Source organism: Pelodiscus sinensis, chromosome 1 (assembly GCF_052426305.1).
Source record: "Pelodiscus sinensis isolate ZL-2025 chromosome 1, ASM5242630v1, whole genome shotgun sequence".
In the NCBI taxonomy this organism is placed as follows: Eukaryota; Metazoa; Chordata; order Testudines; family Trionychidae; genus Pelodiscus; species Pelodiscus sinensis.
This window is the reverse complement of record NC_143052.1, coordinates 111,508,489-111,531,905: the sequence shown is the minus strand read 5'-3', so window position 1 is coordinate 111,531,905 and position 23,417 is coordinate 111,508,489. Positions and strand designations below refer to the sequence as shown.

The window sequence follows — 23,417 nt, the reverse complement described above, 5'->3', positions numbered from 1 at the left end:
GACACAATTGAAATGTCAATGTTTGTAGTGTTTCAACATGCCACCTAATATAGAGGAAACACTTATCATAGATGTGTACAGTAGTTCCAATTAAAAATTGGCATTTGCTATATAAACACCAGGCTCTTCTAAGTAGTGAAATATAATCATGGTACTTCGGATACTGTGGTATGGCAACTTTTGACAAGCACAGACTTCTTAATGGCGGCCAATGTATCTATATAAAATGACAGTCAAAGGATGGCATGGCTACTAGGGCACAGTTAAGATTCTTTGGATCACCTTATATCTAAATGTCGATCATTTCCAGTGTAGTTTTTCCTAGTGATTTTTCTAAATTTTCTGAACTTTGTATTATCTGGCTTTTGTTAATGTGGGCTGCGTGTTTTTATTAGTTACAGAAATGTTTGTCTTTTGTTATTGATACTCTATTTCCAACCTTAATTCCACTTTGTGAGGGTACAGAAAAAGGACCATCTGGAACAGCAAGGGTTAAAGAAAACATCTGGGTTCAGCTAATCCTGCTCCATGATAGCTGAGACCAATGTCAGGCATGAAAGGGGAGAAAAGAAGGGGGCCAGGCTCAGTTGGGGGCTGATTGGTGAGGAGGCAGGAACTCTCTGTCTACCTGCCTGATGGGATGGAAGCAAGTAAGGGCTTCCATGCAAAGGGGAGGGTACAAATAAGCCCCAGCACTTGGGAACCTGCATTAGTAGGGCCACACCCCAAATTGAAGAGACTGTTAGGAAGTAGCCCACAGAATTGGGGCTTGACTCCCTGCTGGAATGGGAGATGCCATCTCTCCAGTTTAGGGACTGATCTATACTGGGCTCTGGGATGGGATCCTATGAAGAGGGAGGGTCTAGGTTCCTCTATTATGGTCTCTGGCCTTACAGACTGAAAGATCAGTGCTCTAGCCATTATGACACCCAGCTGCAGAAGACTCTATCCCACAGTTTAATTTTTTTTTGGTCTGGGAATAACTTGGAATGGAGAACAAGAACATTTTTCCTTTTTGAAGCAACTGTTCTATATACCTACATCCTGAAGCAGCGAGGGGCAACTTAGGCTAGTGAGTGGGCCACATGAGTGGCCCTCCTTCATCTCAGCAGACCACAAGATTGTTGTAACAGCCTCCTGTGATAGGGTAGTTTTGCTAGTTGCATTTGTGTACCTAGAATGTGTGGGGTGTGATGGCTGAACTGTAGCAGCGCTTTGATTGGATGCAGAAGGATGCTAAGTCTTGTTGTGTGCAGTCAGCATGCATCTCACTACATGTGCCTTGGCTTTATGTGCTTGTTCCTTTTATAATACCAGTAGGAAAAAAAAACTACAGGGAGGGAAAACCACGTGTGTACGCAATGGTAAACAAAATGTCATGTGGACCACACATAGAACCCCAACAGGCCACATTCAGCCTTTGGGCCACAGGTCGCGCACCACTGCCTTGAAGACTAAGAGCTCCAGAGTTGTCCCGAAGAACTAATATGCAACAATTAATTAAAATTAGAGGCCTCAATGTACTGTACTGTATGAAAGGGGGGAAAATACTTAGGAAAGTAGCTCAAACCAAACCAAAACCTAACACCCAAAAGTTAAGTTGCAGTAGGGACTCCATGAAAAATGGAAGCAATCTGTAGCAGTCACTGTAGAAGAGCATTTATCAATGGCTCTATGCTTTTGGCTCCTAACAATGGGTGAATAAGAACTGATGACTGTATCCTGAGTATTTTATACCCTGTCCTGTGAACGATGCAGGGACTCAGAAGTCAGAGATGGTCTATTGTAAAACCCACCTATAGAGATTCATGGGGGATTCATTTCACATGGCTAAACAGTGTACAATGCCACAAGTGCTTCACTATTTATTATTCATTGCCTTGTTCACCTTGTTTTGGATTCTCTCCACTGAACGACCTGTAAGTGTCCCTCAGATACACAGAGGTACAGCTCTCAGACGACATAGCGATGGATACAATTGAAATATGACTGACAGATATACTGTTTGTATGAAACACTGAGACATTTTGCCTGGTTTCTTTTCTGGTTTTAGTTTTTTCTTCACTGTTTTTATTAATGTGTACTCTTGTTTCAAGTAAATCTAATTTTCATTGTGACAAGTATCAGAGGGGTAGCTGTGTTAGTCTGAATCTGCATAAACCATGAGAAGTCCTGTGGCACCTTATAGATTAATAGATTTATTGGAGCATAAGCTTTCGTGGGCAAAGACCCACTTCATCAGATGCATGTAGTGGAAATTCCAGTGGCAGGTATAGATATACAAGCACACAAAAAGAAAAGAGTACCAGTCTCTGGCCTCCCTCTTGATTGGTACTCTTTTCTTTTCATGTGCCTGTATTATACCTGCCTCTGGAATTTCCACTACATGCATCTGACGAAGTGGGTCTTTGCCCACTAAAGCTTCTGCTCCAATAAATCTGTTAGTCTATAAGGTGCCCCAGGACTTCTCATTGTTTATGCTAATTTTCATTGTGCAAGACCCAGATTTCTCTCAAATATTTTCATCTATGCATCTTATATTAATCACGAGGAGGGAACTGACACCACCAGACTAATCTAAATTTAAAAAACTGAAAAGACAATCATTATCTATGTGAGTCTCGTCCATGGGTAATGGATACACTAAAGACAGTCAATCTTCAAAGAGAAATATTTTAAACCCTACCTTAATGGCAGATGGGATGTAGTTTCAAGATCAAGTTTAAAGGGAAATGGGGGTGTTGATTAACAGCACAAGTTTGTCCTAGTCCAGACCTTTTCCGCATTTTTCTTAGAATATTTTGGTGTTCATTCTACCATGCTTTGAGCCTCATGCTCTATCTATAGTGAAGTTCCTTTTATACTGGGGGAACCAGTGATGCAGAAGTCTGCAAACACAGTTAAAACCCAGACTCTCACAGTATAGTCAAGACTAAGCTATGTTTTAGGCATGTTCCTGAACCATGCTACAACTCTAAAGAAGCCCAAAGCAATAGCATAGTTCAGGAGCTCAAGTGGATCCCATTTACAATGCAAGGTCAATGCTTATTTAAACTCTTGTGGGACTATCATGTTGTTATTGGGTCCCCCAAATGATGGGACCTAAAAAAGATGAATCAAGTTGAATGCAGGTGTCCAGGTTAGGGTGAGGATGACCGTTAATGTTAAGGTTCACCGTAAAGATTAAACATAGAATTTGGATCATGATTAAGATAAAAATTTGGGTCATTATCTAGGTCAACATCAGAATTAGGATCAGGGTAAGAACTAAGATCAAGAGGACGTCAATAATTAGGATTAGAGTGGGGATCTAGAAGGTTTTTTCGAACTTCCTTGTGAATCTGTGGATCTCTTCATTCTAGTGCCTTTGTTAATAGCAATGCTACTATGTGAAGTACATGATTATCTTCGCTCGTGACAAAATATAGCTGCATTAGTCACTGGATTTGTGCAAAATAGTTCATATATTGGGAGGGTCACTTCATGACCCCCAGTTCAACAAAGGTGCAGATTCTCAAACCAAAAGGCCATCTGCCATCTTTCAATATTTTAATATAATAGAAAGTTCACATTTAAATTTTTAAAAATATGACAGCTGACAGCTTGCATGCCACTCCTTTAATGCACTAAGTTAATTACAGCCAGTTATTGTTAACCATCTTATTACCACACATAACGAATGAGCAAAATAAAAACCACGCCAGAGCCCCATATTCTCATCATGGCAGGGCAGCACTATTGGGCCCAGAGATTGGTGATTTTCAGATACGTACCCAGTATAGTACATCTGTCCAGCCCTCCATAGTGATGCACTGAAACACAGTTAACATGGCAAAAGCAAAGTTGTCGAAATTGGTAATGCCATGCTTGGGCCCTTCCCATCCAGGTTTGCACTCAGTGCCGTTCGGACACTGCCGTCCATGTGCTAATTGAGGGGCACAGGGAGAGGCATCCTCTTCTGCAGGTGCATTTTAAATGATGGGGGAAAAAAGAACGAGAGAATGGTTAATTACTGCATGATTCACCGCCAAGGCAAAAGAAGGAGACTTGCTTTTGAGACCAGACTTTTGCAGGGCATTTAACACATTATTTGAAGACACCACCAAAATTTGTATTGGTTTTCATCAGGCACCATTTTTTTTTTGGTTTGGCTTTTTTATTTTGCAGAGGTTGAACAAGCTGTGAGTTATGACCACCAAAATTGTCATTTACATGTTTTCCAATACACATGGTTTCACAAACAAGAAACGGTACACTCATACAAGAGGAGATGTTAATTTACTATTTTATTGCATTTCTTTGGTGTGTGCACTGCAACTGTAATTTTCCATTTCCGTATCAGTTGGCAGCTGGGGTTAACTAAAGGTCACTCATGTCTTTGAGCACTGAGCTGACTACAGCTTTCTTCTTGTAGAGCACCTTACCTCTAAAGGAGCTAAACTTCAGGCCTCAGTGCTATGTAGTTGCTAAGGGGTGCTGGACTAATGTTAAACTGCTGTGATGCACTTCTGGAGCTTAGAAGCTTTGCAGAATTTTATCCATAGATCCTGTCATGCTCAGGAGCTCTACAGGACCAGGACTTCTGGTTAACCACCTGTCTGTTCATAGGCTTAGGGTTTCTTACAATACCTTTGTAAAATTAAGAATCCAAGCTACATGTCTGTTTCAACTCTGATGCATTAAAAAAACATGAAAAACATTTTAATGCATACAAATAAATACAAAATCTAATGCTGGGATCCTAGCAATGTAATGAGAGTGCTTGATCAGTGAGAATGCGGTCCTGCTGTCCTTATTCAGCCAAAGCTACGAATAAAAGCAGTGGGAGCTTTGCCTGGAGGAGGACTTCAAGATAAGGCCCTACATTTAAAATAGATACATGGAGGTTCAGCTTGTTCTTGTGAGATTCCCAACGGTTCTGGTGTGTTTATATCAAAGTAGATCAGGAGTTTCAAAAGATCAGAATCAGGTGCCTCTACAGTAGTTACCATACAGAAAGATAATATATTTATTAACCGAGTGTGAAAGTCCATGGCCCTTCCCAGGATTTCCCAGCAATTGAAATTTGCAGACCATATAGGAAGGTGGAAACAAGAGCACTCCTGTGGCAATTTCCTTTTGTATGATATTTTCTTGCTATATAATTGTGATGGGGTCAGAGTCATTAGAACCCAGTATCTCCCAGAGATCACTGGTGCTCAGGTCAAATAAATCAAATGATGAGCAGCAGATGGGTAGATGTGTGACTGACAATCCAATGCATTTTCTTATTTCATGATGGATTTTGTGTGCAATTCCTCCCAGTAATTCATTTTTACTTTCAGAGTAGCTGCCCTTCTAACCACAGCCACATCCCAAGAGAGGAAAAGGAAGGGCAGGTCCTAGATCAGAAACTTCTCTGCCATGATAGTAGTCATTAAAGTTTTACAGTACAATCCGTATATTTGAGGATGTACAGAATAGGTGAGTTGTTCAACTTCATGTTGCTGACTCAAATACAGCTCAGTCTGCCATTGAGAAAGTCATTACTATCTTATTGCTTTAGTTCCTGGGAAATAAATTGGAGGTCTTAGCCCAGCTTCAAACGGCAAACATCCACATTAAAAAGCACTATCATACTCAGCGGGAACTGACGACTGTGCTGGAAATCTCAACAGAAAGGCCAATGGACTGTAGAGACTGATCTCAACTCTCACCTTTTCAGCCACTTTCTTCACATCAAAGTTGAATCCTGTTTATGGGGGAGAGTAGGAGTTTCCACTTTTGCTCCCCATATTGTACTTGTTTTATGGAGAGATAGAGGACTCCTATCTCCAGTGCTGGCACTCATAGACATTTCAACAGCACTACATTCACTTAAAAGAATCTAATTCTGTGAAAGTTACTTTATAATGGAAAAGCCTCATTGTGAAAATGTTTGTTTGTAAGCTGCTGTTCCTTTCCTCTCCTTTGTGTACATGTGCAAAGGGTGCCTCTAATATCACCACTTGGTCACACCTTGCTATCTGGTCCCCAGAGGGCAATTAGCCTGCTCTCAGTTTTCCCCAAGCAGAAAGCCTCCAGCAACTACTGCTAGTAAGCCCTGGTGAAGCCCATAAAGATACTCTAACAAAGCACAGCTTCTGCTTCTTTGACTCACAGATCCACAAGGAGTCTGAAGGATGAAGACTTAGAGAAGAATTGAGGCTTAAAAAGAATGGTCAAGTAAACAACTCAATTCTGGTGATGAATCCACTGGGAACAGAGAATGATGAAGAAATTGGCTTGTATAAGGAGAATATAAAAGGACGATTCTATTCAATTAATTCCTTCACCTACATTTGACTATATTTCTAATTCCTCATTGTATGTTTATGGACAAATATCCCTCTGTTGAACTGTTTAAAGGCATTTGCAACTTTTTCTGATATAGTAAACAGAAAAAATGTGAAGCTGACTTAAATACCAAGGGTAACATGGGGACAAAGCAGAGTTGGGCAAAATTTTTGGCCTGAAACCCTTTTCCAGTAAATATACAGATTCATCAGTATTAAAACATGTAATGAATTTGTGTTCATTGAGCCAAGCTTCTTCAGTAAAAGAGAAAAAATTCTGAAAAAATCCAAAATATATATATTTTTTTTTACATTCCTGAAATGCAACACTTCAGTTTGAAAGAACTTTTTTGTTGGGAAATTTCTTTTAGGTTAATTTAAAAAATATTTAAAGTTCAAACTCAAAACCAAGCTTTTGGCTAGCCCAGGACATTTTGCTTTATACTTTCTGATTTGTCAAAAATTCTGAAAACATATTTTTGGTTTGAAAAAATTAATTTAAAATAACTAAGAAGTTCCACCAAATAAAAAACAACAACATTATTTCCCCAGCCATGGGCTGACACCCACAGATGCACTTGCAGAATGAGCACCTCACACTTCCCTAATGGTAAAGAGTCCATAGCTTCACAGGCATGGCCTACGTCAAGAAAATACATTGGGCAGAAATACGGTGACTAAAACATTTTAACTATCAGGGTATTAACCTTCATTTTGACCTCAGTGTTGGCAAGGATAGTCGTGTTTAAAACTGTGTTTGCTGGTGATGGTTGGCTCTAGGAGTCAGTTAAACCTTGAACATCCCATTAAAACAATTGCAAACATCAGCATGTAGGAAATTCAAGCTTCCACTTAGCTCAGCAGTGAGTGGTACTATATAAATGTCTAAATTAGATAAATACCATAGAAAATTGTTCTTTTGATAAACAGAAGTCATCTGGCTCCAGGGGTGCCTATAGGCCCACTCACACCAGCATCACACATGCATTAATCATGAAATTAGCAAATTAGCAGGAAAGAAATTATGAAACTGGCTAAACCCAGCATAGCATCTTGGAGCAAAATTCTAGAGTTATTTCCTTTGTTCTAGCTGGTAAATAAGCAGTACCCAAGTACCACCCCACATTAAAGAGCCTGCATTGGTGCTGTACCCCACTATAGCAAGGAAAGGGTTACAAGCAGGCCAGAGGGAGCCTGCATAAGCCCAGCCAATCAGAGTGCAGATAGGGATGGCCAATCAGGGCCAGGCTGGGCCCTATAAAATGGCTGCAGGGCAGAGAGGAAGTTATTTTTGCTCTGGCCAGGAAGGAGGAAGAACTGGCTCTCAAAGGGAAGGCTGCACCCAAGACCTACAGAAGGCAGGATAGGAAGGTAGTGAGAGCTCTGGCTAGCTACTGCCAGATTGCAGGTCTTGATGCAAGGGCTGAGTGCAAGGATCATGGGGAGAAGGCCTAGAGTGTGGGCAGTAGAGGGGAGAGAAGGAGGGCAGAACAAAGGTGCTGCCAGAGGGTTGGGGCCCAGAGTAGTGGGTACGCCTGGTCCCCCCCTCCCCCCCACACACACACTTCACCATGCCATACTGGAGCGTGGCCAATACAGTCTGCAGCTTGCACCTGAGGTGAGTGGTTAGACCTGTAGTCAGCAATGGAGGCAGGTGCCAGGACTGAGGACTGCTGATACCCCTGGAAGGGGGGAGAATGGAGTGGTGGGCACTGCCTTCTGTGTCCTGAAGAGAATGCTGCAGTCCAAGGAGCAATGGGGGCCCAGGTGATGCTGTGCCTGTCATGCCCTTCTCTCTAGTCTCCAACATTTCTCATCTTGAGACATGGTGGAGACAGGGTTGGAGGTGATGACAGGCAACACACCTCCTGCAGAAGGCACCCTGCTGACAAACTGAGCTAATTCCCACACCAACCAGAAGGAGGCGCTGCTGCCATGAGTTTATTCTGTTCCAGGGTCCAATTCATTGTTGCTGTACACCTTGTGATGTCATAAACACACCTGAGCAAGACACTGACAGACGGATGTTTAAACATTACTTCAGGGGTGAGGAACCTCAGGCCTGGGGACCAAATATGGCCGCCAACTTGCCTGCTTCTGGCCCCGGAGGCTCAGGGATCCCTCCCCTATTGGGGAATCTGCGCTAGCATTCCAGCCCCCCTGCCACCCACCCACAGGGCTGGAGCACACAAAATCTACTAGCCTAGCCCCCTATAGGCTCTGGTGTGTGAGGGGAATGTGAGGAGTATCTTTCTCCTTCTTAGTCAGGGTCTTCTCACTTTGCTTCTCACTTCTGTGCAGCCCTCAACCGATTTTTCTGTGGGTCAGCAGACCCCGACCCAAAAAAGGTTCCTCATGCCTGCGTTACCAGGTCACAGTGGTAGCTTTTGATACCCTCTTTGCACTGGGGTAAATGTTACACAAAATGCAGGGCAACAATGAATCAAGGTCCTCCTACCATGTAACACGTCCCTTACCTTGTCCTCCACTTTGCATATTGTAGCAGGTCTTGTGCATCTTCCCCATGAATAGCTCGAGTCCAATGATAGCATAGATAATTATGACAAACAGCACCAGCAGGGCAATGTGCAGCAAGGGAACCATAGCCTTGATAATGGAATTTAAAACCACCTGGAGACCTGCAGAGAGGGAAGAAGGCAACACTGTCAATAAGAGAACAAGCCAAAGCAAACACTTTTGAGGGCTGGAAACTACAGAAAATATTTCATTTTTATTGAACAGACATACCCCTCCCTGCCCAGCAGTTGCTCAACTGATGATGACAACTTACATTTATACGGCACCTTTTCTCCAGAGGGATCCAGAGTATTTTACAAATGTAACTCAGCCAACATGACTCACAGAATAAACAACTGAAGGGATCATTTCACCTCTCATGAAATACTGCCACCTCTATGATGGAACACAGCAGCTGTTTCTGCAGACCCCCCCCCCCCCAATCAGTTATAAGGTGTTCCTTGCGGGATGTACATGGGAGAAAAAGGGTAGCAAGAACACAGCTAAGTCAGAAAGAAAAGAGCAGTGGGTAATGCCAGTGACCCAGATACTTGCATCTGACAAAGCAGTTCTTGGAATGTGGAGAAGGAAGGTAGAATCAAAGCTCCTTTCTGCTCCCCAATTCTTGGTCTGATTGGGGGCCAAACAAGTCTCTGGCACAACTTAAAGCAACCTAAAGGCCACCCTAAATTAAGTTGATAATTCTCTGCTGGCTATTGATAAGCACCCTGTTCTTCATCTTTGCTTCATCCATCCTGTCTCAGCCTGACAAGGAATGCTCTCTGCTCTTATTGGGGTAGAAATGTAGCCGTGTTAGTCTGGTGTAGCTGAAACAAAAAACAGGACTATGTAGCACTGTAAAGACTAACAAGATGGTTTATTAGGTGATGAGCTTTCGTGAGCCAGACCCACTTCTGAAGAACAACTTCTGAAGAAGTGGGTCTGGCCCATGAAAGCTCATCACCTAATAAACCATCTTGTTAGTCTTTACAGTGCTACTCTTATTGGGTGAGAGAGAACTTGCTGCTGGTTTTACGCAACCTTGGGTTTCCCTCTACAACAGGGGGATCCCAAGATGCTCTGTCTGGATAGTTCTCTGTCTTTGCTGAAAGAGGTGAACAGTGAGAACATTTTTTACAGAGGGAAGAACACCGATATTGTGCTTAAGGCACAAGTCTAGGAATCAAGAAATAGGGCTTCAAGTCCTGGCTTTGCCACAGACTTCCTGTGTGACAGGGGCAAGTCCCTCATGGGCTGATTTGCAGGGGGCACCAAGCATGCATGATTTCATTTGAAAATTGATGGGACCTGAAGGTTCTCAGCACCTGGGACTTCTCTATGACTCAATTCTCCCACTTCTAAAATATGGATAATAATCTTTACATCACAGGAACACTGTAAGATTATTGGAAATTCACTAACATTTACAAAGTTATAAATCCTCATTTGCAGGGCTTGACAAATAATACAATCTACTCACCCATGGCGAGTAGATTGTAACCTGGAAGAGCCGGGTTCAGGCAATCTGCGCATGCGCAGATTGCCAGACAGCGCAGCTGGTGAGCGGGGTTCGCCGCGGTTCGGCGAGCCCTGCTGATTTGGATGGTGCAAATACAACATATAGCATAACAGTATTATGCTGATAATGTTGGGACCACATTGAGGACTCCCAATGGATGTCTTATGTATCTACTATCTTTCAGCTGAGAAACAGCCAGTCTACAACAATTATAACCTCTTTAGGGTTTGCAATAGCAGTTAGCCTTTAATAACCCATTCATGTCTCCTACAAATCTTGTCAAAAAATTAATGTTAGCTGTGACTTCTGAAACGTGTGATTTATGAGTTGTCAATATCTGCTGTACACCTACCCACAGAGTTTGCAATAACAATTAACTTTTTCGAATTGATGGTTTAAGATCTAGGCATTTTAGTTCTTACTATTGTTTTAACAACTAGTTTAAATGCATTGTAATAACGATAATACATCTCTTAAGCTTTTTCACAGTTATATGTAAATAACTTGTCACTGACAGAGCAGACTGAATCTTCTAATTTGTTCCCTGGAGCATCCCAGCACCCAGTAAGAATGACCAAAGAAAATGTCAATAGTCACACTAACTGGATCGTTCATTCTCCTGCAGTAACCTGAGTCAGCTGTCAATACCACTATACTAATATTATTTTCAGAGAGTGTGTCATGCGTGCTTATAGTTACTTGGCTTACAATTTTATGATTCACACCACCTCCCAAGGTATGCTGTGTTCAGCATGGAATACTCTGCCTCTCCTATAGTAATCTATAAATGAAAAACAATACCAATGTTAATCAGATAGTCACCTTAAACTAGAAAAAGATGTTCAGCCAGCACAGCTGTGGCATTCCCACTGGGGATTAGCAATGGGTGGGCAGTCATGCTGAGGAGGAAACTATGGCTATGACCACCTAAAAGATTGGTTATTTTATGTCAGTCAGAGATGATTTTCCTCTCTAATTGCTCATGTTGTTCACCCCACCAGCCTGAATTACCTGCACATACCACAAATTAATTGTAACTCATGCCAGGGAATGATACTAATTTATTCCAGACAAAAAATGTACCCCAAATATTTTTAGGGGTACACAGCAAAACAAAAACAACTTTCCCCATCCAACAATGCAAAATCATCACAAGAGAAATGGAACAGGTGAGTCTGAAAGAAATCCTGAATTTGTCTAATTCCAACAACTTTGTGAAACCAGATCTGGATACAAAATGTGTGGCTTTATAATATTCTAGAAGTAAGCAAAGAAAGTTCTTCATTGTCAACAACTTTACAGTCCTCACCAATCGTAAATATACTGAAGCCTTGGAGGTCAAATATTTTAAGATCCTAGTCTCATGTTATTAATTAATTATTACTAATTGATTTAATACTCTCATGAGGATTTTCCCAAAGTATTTGAGATGGTATTAAAGAACCATGATGATACATAAATTGTGCTTTTTTTAAACGTACAAAATGTATGTCCATTATCAACCATTAAAGGTTTGAAGTGTACTGCAGATGTACAAGGAAGACAATGTCAATTCAAAACACTACACCCTTTGCTTAAGCATTGGTGTTAAAAATAAAAAACTTTCATCATAAACAGAATGAGGTAAGGAATTCAGACACCCTGAGAGCACTGGTACCACCAAGAGATTTATGTGGGTTTCTGTTAGATTAATTAGAAAAAACCTTTTATAGGATAATAAAACCAACTTTGAAGAAAAGAAAAGCTATTGAATAACATTATCATGAATTAATGCAAGTGCTCTGTAGTATTCCATTAGGAAAAATATTTTCAAATCCAAATCATTCCATTAATTAGCAAATTGTACACACATCACTGTTAAAGTATTCACAGAGGTTCTAAAAATCAAAAACTGCTAACCACAAAGCAACTTTAGAGGTGTCAGCTAAAAAAAAAATTGCAAAAAGCTACTTTCAGGGGAGAAAAAAACCCACATCATAATTATCACCAAGTGTCCGGCATTGTTAAGTTCTTATTGCAGTATTATTCTTCTGAGCTCTGCAGCCCTGAAGTACGAACAGGTCTGCAGACCATGTTGTGGAGTAGCGGAGGACAGAGAAAGATGGATAAAGAAGAATGGGAATAGTCAAGGGAGGACAGCAGAAGCTATAAGCCTTTAAACCTCATTTTTTGAGGAATAAGGGTTCTTGCGCAAAAGGGTTTTTTTGTGCTAAACAGACCCGTTTACACTGCTTCTTTTTGCACAAAAACCTTTTCCACCAAAAAAAAAAAAAAAAGCATCAGAAGAGAATATGCCAATGAAGTGTGAGAAGTTGCTAATGAGCGCTTCATTTGCATGGCCTCTTCCACAAAAAAGACGTAGATGTAGCGTTGGACAAAGCAGTTTTCTCTTTTTTTTAATATAAACAAGCCAAAAAAAAAAGTGTCATAAAGAGGCAAACCCTGAACTCTGTGCTGGTCCTAAATAGGAGGGTTGGCCACTGGCTAGATGAGTCTGTGCATAGGGGGAAATTGGACTGAAGTTCCCACCCAGGCCACAGAAACTATGCCAGCCAGTGGCTAGAGGAACCTCTGCAAACAAAGAGAATGGAAGAACCCATGTCTAAACTGTTCCTCTACCCTAAGCCGCCCCTGTTCTTACTCTCTTCATGCTGCCATGCAGGAGCTCACCCAAACTGGGGACTCACAACATGCAGGGGAGTGAAGCCACTCCACCACTCTGTGCCCCACCCAGCCCCTACCCTCCTGTAAAGCAAACCATTCCAGTTCCAGTTTCCCCCTGCAAGCATGGAAGAAAGACCCGGGTTATGTCTGTAACAGGGAAATGGGGCAGTCTTTACTCATAAATACATTCTACAATTACACTGGCATGGTTTGCTACCTGGAAGACCAAATTCCAGATATAGTGGAGAGCTCTATCTTTACACTTGTAGGTGCAGGAACTAGGGATGCTGAGGGGCGCTCCTGGCTTGAAGTAGTAATAACAAAACAAACACATTGTTTCCACCATCAGCACCATTACTATAACAACTATTCTAGCACCACTACTTACACTACTTTCTAGGAGCAGTGCGATCCACAAATGCAGGAGAAGCAAAGAGCCCTGACCTTAGGTCTGGTAAGTGAACATGAAATGATTTTCAAATATTGGTTGATCTGCAATATATTTATTTATTTATCGAAACCCCTACAGAGTTTTAGACACTCTCCAGTCATTCAAGTGGATAGAGGCTAGGTAAGGGGACTCACAAAAAAGACTACTTGTAATTTTTCAGTCCACTCTTTTATTCTGGTAATAGTTTAAGATCTTAAACACCTCTTAGTGCTGATTTCCAAAACATGTGAATTTACCTATAACAAACTAGGCTGGCTGCCTGCTGATGCCTGAAATTGACTCCATAAAGCAAGCAAAACAAGTTTGCTGCATTCTCTGGGTTCCCAGACTACTGTATTTATTTACATTGATTAAATATTCAAATATTTATTATATAGAACATTATCACTTTTTTTTTTTGCCAGATTGAAGTCGGTACAGTCTTCTGAGGAAAGTGAAGCAGCAAGAGTTAAGGTACAAAACAACCTATACCTGTGGGAGTGAAGGGAGTGGAGTCAAAACAGCAAATTCCCTCTTCAAAGCTATGGACAATCCTCTCTGGGTTTAGGATGCCCACAGCTTTTTTTTCCAGAGTCAGAGTTATGGTTAGAGGAAGAGATTCAGTTGCATGCTTGTTTTATATTCCCCTCTGGACTATTCTACACCTCAAAAGAGATCTCTCTAGATCTCTCAAAAGAGAACACTGAAGCCAACCATTGAAAATCCCTTGGCACTGCTGTTCGGTGAAATATATGCCGGGAAACTAGTAGAAAGCTGGTCTCAGAGAAGGTAACTCTCCACATTTTAAAGAGGAACTCTCTTTGACAATTTGACTTACCTTTAATCTTGGACCAGATCTGGTGTACTGGATGTGGTGTTTCCTTATTTTAATCTTATTAACTATCTATCTTTTTCTACAAAGTTTTCAGTCTGAACTAGTGAGTAGCATTTCCTGCCTCAGTTCCTTGCCACTTTATGTAGGGCTAGGTTTTTAATTCTGACTACATACCTGCTCAAGTGAGTCAGTGCTCTCATTGCACTTTTGCTTGGGGCCAGGCACATTGGAAAAAGTGGATCTACTCACCCACTTACTCCCTGGAGTAGGTGAATGGGAAAGTGGATGGGGAATTGGCAGAGTCTTGGCTCTACCCTATCACTATCCTGGCCAAGCAGCTAAGCCAGTGCTGGAAGGACGAAGGAAGAAAGCGTGGAAGAGGAGTATTGGCAGTAGTAATTTGCTACTGGTACCATCCAACAGAAAACTACCACCTGGGAACAAGGATGAAATGGAAGGAAGTGAGACTCAAGGTGGTGTTTGAGTCAGAATGCCTGTGGAGGGCTGCTCCTGGGATGGTGCAGTTTATGCATCATTTGTTGCTCAGTGATAGGCCTCAAATCACAATGCAGGTCTTTGTGCTGACCCATTTGAAAAAAAGCCATTACAGTATCATTTCCAAAGCATGAGGTGGATAATCAATAACACCATAGAGTGGGGGTTCATCAGTCAATATACACTGGGCAAAGAGAATGGGGAATGCTTAACTGATATTTGTAAGAACATAGCAGATTGGATCCAGATTTCAAAGGAGGGTTGGAAAGTGACACAAATAACTCTATTATTTTGTCAAAATGTCAAGAGACAAAAGCAGGACATTTTAAGTGAATTCATTTAAAGAAATATATAGAGGAAAGTTTCCAAGAGTTTCCTCACAGAACATTTTAAATGCATTTAAAATGATCTGTGAGGAAAACCTTGGAATCTTTCCTCATCATTGCAGTAAGGAAAACCTGGAACTGCACCATTTAGTTCAGGACAGTCCTACCTCAGGGTTTCAGGCAGGGAAGGGCAAGCTTAACAAGCCCTTTGGAGCCTTTGAAGATATCACTGTGGTAATGGATAATGTAAATTCAATAGACATAGCATACTTGTCAAATGCCTTTTGAAAGCCAAAGGTTTCACATCAGAGTTCAATAGTTAAGGTCAGTGGTTCTCAACCATGGGCCATATGGCTCCCCAGGGGCCATGCCTATCTCTAGGGGGTCCACATGGAAAAAACAGAACATTAGGTAAATTATGTACCTTTTTTTTCCAACTAACAGCAGCTATGAGGGGGGCCACAGAGGTAAACAAGGCTCAGAAGGGGGCCATGAACAAAAAAAAGGTTGAGAAACACTGGTTAAGGTCATGGAGTCAGAAGCAAAATAGGGCACAAGACAGAAACTTGGCTTAAGGCGCAGAAGGCAAAGGAGAAGCAGTGGTGGACACTTTCAAGATAGAACACTGGTTGTTTCGGGACAGGTAATTTCAGCCCACACCATTTAAAAAGTCATGGGTGTGGGTAAAACGGGATCCTCTTGGTCCATGTACTTCTACTGTCAATGCTTCTTGATGGTTTTTTAGTTGACTTTCAAATTGACTTCTACCCAAAAAGGGAGGAATAAGAAAAAAGGTGTGTGTGCATGCGTGTGTGTGTGTGTGTGTGTGTGAATACAATTATTTTATACTTATGGAGTCTTATAGCACAGCGGTCACCTCAGTCCTTCTAACCCAAGAGGGAATAGCAGAACAAAAACAAAACCCAGCTCTTTCTTCAGGTTGCTTTCTTCCTAGGAGGCAATTCATTTTTCATTGTTCCCTTTTTGTCAGGATGACCTAACTGAAACAACCACACAATAAAAATTCCCCTCAGCAGGGTGGCTATACAGTCCCAGTATTGAGAAAAAAGAATGGATGAAGAGGGTGTGCTATAATCTAGTGGGCTCCAGACCTCTCCTCTCCGGAAGAAAGCTCCCCTTTCTCAAGACTACCTCTTTATCTCAGTGGAAGCTTTAGGTGTTTTGTGACTTCCTTGTGTATGAGACTCAGCTGTCAGCTTCACACATCAACTGCGTAAGGGTCAAAGATTTCTGTCCCTCTTTCCAAGCCCACCCCTAAGGCAGTCCTCCTATGGCCAGGACTATTCCAGTCCATTGAAGGTGTTTAACCCCTTCATCATTCCACAAACCGAGGGGGGGAGTCTTTCATCCTAAAAGATTATGCTTTGCAAATAACATGGCAGTCATGTGGGGAGTGCAGAGTGGCAGCCAATTGCACACAGCATAGTCAATGCCCCTGGAGAAAGACTACTTAGTCCATAAACACAGGACAAATGCTGTAAGTTAACTTGACTCAAGCCTGGAGGTTGCTATTAATATGCAGGCAGGGAAGAGGGATGCTGATATTTATTGCCTTAGCGGGGGGTTTCCAAGAATTGTGCTGTCACTGAGGTAGTTACAAAGTTACAGTGCATGCAGGAGCTCTGTGGGCTCCTAGGTCAGCATGATGATTGCTACACCTTTCCCATGAAATAGAATGGACTTCCTGCTCTCGGTGTGGAGCCATGATTCTTCTGGGGATGCTCCTGTCACTAATCTCCTGGAAAAGTCTTGATGCCCAGAGAAAGGACAAAGTTTGTGTCCGGTCCCTGAACGGGTTCATCAGTGGAGAGGCTTTTTGCGTCTTCCCCCTACACATCTACACAGAGCCAAAAAGTCTGGCCCCGGGGCTGCAAAATGACTCAGTGAGATGATCCAGCCACACTTCCACTCTAAGCCTGTTCTCACTCAATCACAGCTTTCTCAGAAAAGTACTTACAGACTGGAACTCAAACACAGAAGGAAATGTTGGATCCAGTTACTGAAATCAATGGAGTTTTGCCATTGACTCCAATGGGAGCAGAATTGAGCCATTTGTTTAGAAAGTTTCACTACAATAATGCAGCCAGGCTTAAATTATATGAGCATGAAAAAAATATGGTTAAGAAATGTTTCATTTACTTTTTGAACTCAGATAATAATACATGAGATTATAAAACAACTTTCAGACCTCTAAATGCAGTATGTATACAGCGCTGAAAAAGGACTTTGCCTTATTTAAAGACAGAGGGTTTTGAAATAAAGAACAGTGGCAGTTTCAAGAGTGTGCTCTAAGCATTAACTAGTAATAGAGATGGGATCAAGGCACAAGTTTTGGACCAGGTTTTTGAATATATCAAAGTTTGCGCTGAAGGTTCATTAAATTTGGGTGACTAGTATCTTTCAGGAGTATGTTTGTTTCCTCAATTTCAGGGAGCACATCAAAATGTTATTTTTCTATGCTTCTCACTTATATTCTTAGCTTGTTGAAATGAAAGGATTTTAGCCTTTATGGTTTGCCTTCAACAAGTTTATATGTCTTCTAAATATCATAGACTTTTTTATTTGGAATGAGATCTGGGTAGCATCCTTTTCCAGCAGCAACAATCATCCTTAACTCTGCAACTGGTCACTTGACCAGAGATTTATAAAATATAAAAGCTAATAGTATAACTAATTCAAACAATGATCTTGTAAATGTAAAAGTGCATCCTGGGTGAGTATATTATAGCAATCTTTCTTTCCTGGGAAGACTGCAACATTTATTGGTATCATGTTTTAGTAAAATATAGAAAGATCTTTCTGGGGAACTATTAGGATTCTACACTACAAGTCTATCTCTACTACCACATCAGCTGCGGCTGCATTTTGCTTTCTTGTGTAAGAAAGTGGATCAAAAATATTGGCCAAACTCCAGACATTATCTTTATAGGACTAATTGCACAGAATCCCAGTGTGATATTTGATGGAAGAAAGATTATCTGGCCTGGGAAAGCAACAGAAAACTTATTTTGCTATTTCATCTAGAACATGGGTGGGCAATAATTTTTGATGGGGGAGTCACTCCAAGATTTTGGAAAGTGGTCAAGGGCTGCCCTGCTCTATGGAGGGGGTGCGGGATTTGGGATGGAGCTTGGGGCAGAGAATTGGGGTACAGGCAATGGTGTGGGGTCTGAGAAGGAGTTTAGGTGAAGGAGGAGGTTGTGACCTTGGGCAGAGGATTGGGGTGCAGAGTCCGGGAAAGAGTAGGGAGGAGTTCAGGAGTGAATTTTGACCCTGGGAAAGGTTCTAGCAGGGGGTGCAGAGTCTGGGAGGGAATTTTGACCTGGGACAGGATATGTGTACAGAAGATTTGGGTGGTGACCTAGGGCAGGGAGTTAGGAAGTTGCAGGGACTGAGGTGCCGGAGGCAGGTTGTGACTGGGAGTCACTTCCCTTAGGCGATTCGCAGCCAGCAGCCCAACAGAGTCCCTGAGGCAGGCTCCCTCCTGAAGCAGCACCAGCCACATGGGTTTCCTCCATGTGCTGCTCAGGGCCATGCTTCCGTGGGAGGTCAAGAGGCTTTGCACACGTTCCCCTGCCTCCAAGCCAATCATTGCAGCTGGGAGCGGGGCATGGGGGTGAAGGAGTCATGAACTCTCATGCCCTGCTTCCCTGCCAGCGTCATGCGGTGTCTAGAGGGAACAGCCAGCTGATTTGAACAGTTGGCGGCTCTCTCTCTGTGCTCATGCTCCCGGTGGTGGTGGGCAAAGAGGAGATCTCACGCACTCCCCTGCCCCCAAGCCAATCATTGCAGCTGTGGGTAGGGGAGCATGCAAACTTACTTTGCCCCCTACCCCCGCCAGGGTCACACGGTAAATAGAGGGAACTGCCAACCGTTTTGAACAGCTGGCAGCTCCCTCTAGCACTGCGCATCCCTAGCAGCAGGAGGGGAGGGGGAAGAGGCGACTTTACATACTCCCCTGCCCCCAGGCTAATTGGTATCTGCATCTTTAGCTGCCTACATACTTGTATAAATCTGGCCCTAAATCACTTTGGAAAATTTTGACCTTTGCTCCCTCTACTATCTATTTTTTTTTATTATTTACATAATGGTGGCACCCAAAATGTGTTAGGCAATGTAAAGACCAAATGGGAAGAAAACAGATCCTATCCCAAATAGCTTACAATCTAAATATAACGAAAAACGATGCATTTATAATGGAGGAAAGAGATTCAACATATACACGAAATACTCAGTGTCACACGGCTTTACTCTCACATTTTATTCTGAATTCTTTTTCAAATATGACCAATGATCTAGAGCTCAATTCTTATTTCCTATCCCAAATAACGTAAGATTCTGGGTTCATTTGAGGTGTGAAGTGACCGATACACATGCTCAGACAGAAAAAATGAAATCTTTTTGCAGAGAAATCAGTTAACTAATATCTTTGCAACTGGTGAATAGTTTAAAGCAGTGTTTGTCAACACGTGGTACGAGTCCCCTTAGGGATACTCAAGAGAAGTCTGGGAGGTACATCAACACAACTGAAATTTGGAGAAAACTTTTTGTTTTAAGTTTTACAGCGTTTTATTATTTTTGTACTTTTTACACCCAAAAATTTCATCGCTCATCCAGCTACGATTAAGTTGTTTAAACAAATGTGTTGCAATGGTAGAAAAAAATGTGTGTGTATGAAAACTGTAGGTACTGAGGGTACTTACAATTTTTTTTAAAGGGGTACTTTATAAAAAAAAGTTGAGAAACACTGGTTTAAAGAATGGCCTGTTGACGAGTGACCCTTTTCAAATTCTGTCCTGCTGTGTTAGATATGACATCCCAAATGGCTGCCTAATTGGTATATGACTAGAGGAAATTTTCTCTTTCCTTTCCTTTATATCATTACTACCACTTTTCTTGTGTCACAGAATAAAGACATCTTCCATATATAGCAACTTGGTATCATAGAAATTACTACTGAAATGGATAGGATAATTAGGGGATGTATCTAAACTCCACAGTTTATGGTCCTTGCTGTGTTACATCCTGAACACACAAAGTTGGTTTTGTTTTGTTTTTTAATTCTAGAAGTTGAAACAACTTAAATTTGATGGTGCAGTGCCTGGATCCTTGAAAACAGATGACCAGACCAATCTGAACAAGCTTGTTTTTGAAAGTTAAAGGGATTTCTAAAATTTTAGGTATTAATATGCCTCAAATGTTCAAAACAAACTGTTCAGCTACATACGTTTAAACGGAGAAAGGAATCTTTTAAATACTTAAGAATAAACAATGTGAGAAAATATACCAAACTTCTTAAAGTAAATTACTCTCTAATGTGGAATAAAAATACTGAAAGCGTTGGAAGATTGGAACAAATAAGGAATTTCTTGGCTAGGGATGGTAGCCTCAATAAAGACAAATATCCTCCCCAAGTTATTATTTTTGTTTTAGGGCATTATTGTTGGTATTCCTGGCATGACATTAAAAACATGACAGGATGTTAAAATTTATACAGAAACATGAAAGACCAAGGGTGAGTTCTAAAGTCCTGAATAAATCTGCAAAGGTGGCTAGTTCTCCTTAATTGTCTCACTGTTTTCATTCTTATGCATCACAATTAACAGATGTAATCAACTGTGTTAACAATAGACCTTCCAAACACTGGGTAAAACTCAAACAAGAGCAGAGCAGAAATATAGCTAAGTGTAGTATTTGTTCAATTAAAACTAAAGTAATGTGACCAGAAATTTTTAAAAATTACTATTCATCCAAACTACCTTTGCTGCTTTGCACAAATTTTTAAAATTCCTGTTGCCAAAGCTTCTGCAAAAAAAAGCAGAAGAGCAAATGCATTCCCTGATTTTTTTTAAAACTACTATTTAGATAGCATTTGACTCTAGTTACAGATTATTGTAGTTTTGTTATGAGGGAGGTGCTCTGTTGGCAGGGCTGCAGGGCAACGCACTTTTGAATTTTCCGTAATGCACTCATAAACTGTCACAGGGGTGGACACATAGCTAGAGATTCGCTGCTGTGGGACAGGAATGATAACGACTAGAAAGCATGGGCTAAATTCTTTGCTGATTTCATTGATGCGGCATGAGATAAAGACCATTGAAGAATTTGGCTCCACAAGGAATACAACTTTTCAGTGTGATTAAAATTTCAATATTAAAATATTAAGAAACAGAAATACGTCTAAATCACACACATGGTACCGGCCTTGCCCCACAAACTTTGTGGCATGCAAAATGAATTTTGGTTCTAAATTCTCCACTTGGGGACCATTTTTATTTTTAAATGAATCAGCTTTCCCAGTGTCTCCCCCTAACTTTTAAACTCGGCACTTGTTCAGAGATCCATAAATGGTAAAGCAAGTAGCATAATCCACACAAATAATGATCGAAAAGAATTGAATCATTTAGGAGACTGACCGGTGGATGTGAACTACTTTTTAAAGTGGAAAGACAAATGTAAGATAATTAGTCTGGGAGGAAGGAGCCAAATTAGGGAACATGTGGTGTTAAATAAAGCAGTTGTTCAACACACTGATCGGGAAAAAGAATTGGGGTTATTGTAGAGAAATCATTAAATCCACCAGCCCAACTGAAAGCAGAAAAATGCTAAAAAGGCTACTCGACTACTGTGTTAAGAGAAAGAGAAATGAATACAAAACCCACAGAAATCCCAGCTAGCACTGTTAGATCCCAGTTAAAATACTGTGTCCGGTACTGCTAGCATGCAGCAGGAACAGTATTGTTAGCCTTATAAACGGGGGCAGGATAGAGCAATAATGACACTAGATTAGATGAATGTAAGGGTAAATTTAAACTACACAATTAACCTTGCCTCTTGTCTTGCCTGGGATTTAGACTTAACCTCTCTACTGTCCACACAAAAAACCCCACTTAGATTTAGACATCCTCTATGCCTGGGCTAGCTGACTTGGCTGAAGATGAGATAACAAACATATTGGATAAGTTATCGGGGAAAGAGTGTACATGAGTTAAAGAGGGACTTGAGTTTGACTCTGGGAAAAGAAGATAGTAAGAATGCTTTTTAAAAAGAGGAATATAGGCTTCGGATAAACCACTAGCAGACAGGGCATATTAGATAGGCTGGACTTTCTCTGATGTTAATATTTTTCTTGTTTTTACCATGAGGAGCTCTTCCCTACACCAATGAGAAAGGTAAATAAATACATACATAAATTATCAGCCAGCTGACACACCTGTGTCCCAGATAATCACTTCAATGTGTGATCTGCTGCTGAGCCAGCACAGTACAGCAAGTACTACCTGATTTTGGCAGAGCAGAATTGGAAGGGCTACATTAAAGAGAGAAGATCTTCTGTGGATTTAAAAAGCTGTTTAAATCTTTATAATTTTCTCAAACTTTTTTTTTCTTATTCTTATGTACTCTGTGTTTTCTCTTTCCTCCTATAACACTTGTTCTGAATTTGCAATGGCCCCCTTTGGGCCCATTACAGGTTGTAAAGTAATTTCTTTGGAGGCTGAACGTGAGATTCAATTTTTTTCCCCAGGTGTTGAATGAATTACCTGATTGCTACACAGCCCTCTAAATTTCTGACATTTTGACAATACTCAAGAAAGGAAGGCACTTCAATGACCATCCATTTCTAGTAATCTTTTAGGAAACTCAGATTTACAAAAAACTCATCATCTTAAATGACGCTGATGAATCACTGAAACACATATTAGACTGAATCTGCATGTTTTTAAAAAAATGTTTTTATGAACCCAACAAGATCATCTTTCTCGTTTCCTAGCTCCAGTTCAGAATCAGTTCTGCCCTTGCAAGCCATTGGGTGCCGGCCAAATCTTATAAATAGGACAAGAAAGCCTCTGATTTGTCTTGCTGACATTTCTTGGAGTGTGTAACATTTACAAACACCAGTTCATTTTAGAGAAAATGAACAAAGACTTCAAACCATAGCTTAAATGATCCTAAATGAGGAAGCAGTGCAAAAATTAAACATTCAGAATCAAAGCAGAATCTAAGACTATGTCTACACTACAAAGATAAATTGGAAAAAGAAATGCAATTTGAGGTATGCAAATTGTGTATCTTTTTCCAATTTACTTCCAAAAGAGGCTTTTCCAAAATTTGGCCCGTCTACACTGGGCCAAATTTTGGAAAAAAAAAAGCTCTTTTGGAACATCCTTTCTTCCACATAAAATGAAGCTTACAGGGATGCCGACAAAATGCGTCCACTTTTCCGACTTTTTTTCAGAAAAGCGGACGCGTTCCTTGGATGCAGCAGAGTTTTTCCGAGATACCTCTAGTAACCCTG

The 23,417-nt window shown here is 41.1% G+C and overlaps 1 protein-coding gene across 11 annotated transcripts in view; it reads right to left on the bottom strand.

Moving 5' to 3' along the window:
* CACNA1C (calcium voltage-gated channel subunit alpha1 C) overlaps positions 1 to 23,417 on the bottom strand; it is a 630,647-nt gene that overhangs the window by 215,731 nt on the left and 391,499 nt on the right. For 10 of the 11 annotated variants that reach the window (XM_089769299.1, XM_075896596.2, XM_075896633.2 and 7 more), the window contains 2 exons: positions 8,792 to 8,953; positions 3,774 to 3,958 (listed from right to left, as the gene is read on the bottom strand). In XM_089769299.1, the coding sequence (XP_089625425.1) occupies positions 3,774 to 3,958; positions 8,792 to 8,953 (347 nt within the window). Of the gene's footprint in view, positions 1 to 3,773; positions 3,959 to 8,791; positions 8,954 to 23,417 lie in introns of those variants that run through there. The other variant, XM_075896642.2, reaches the window with a different exon arrangement.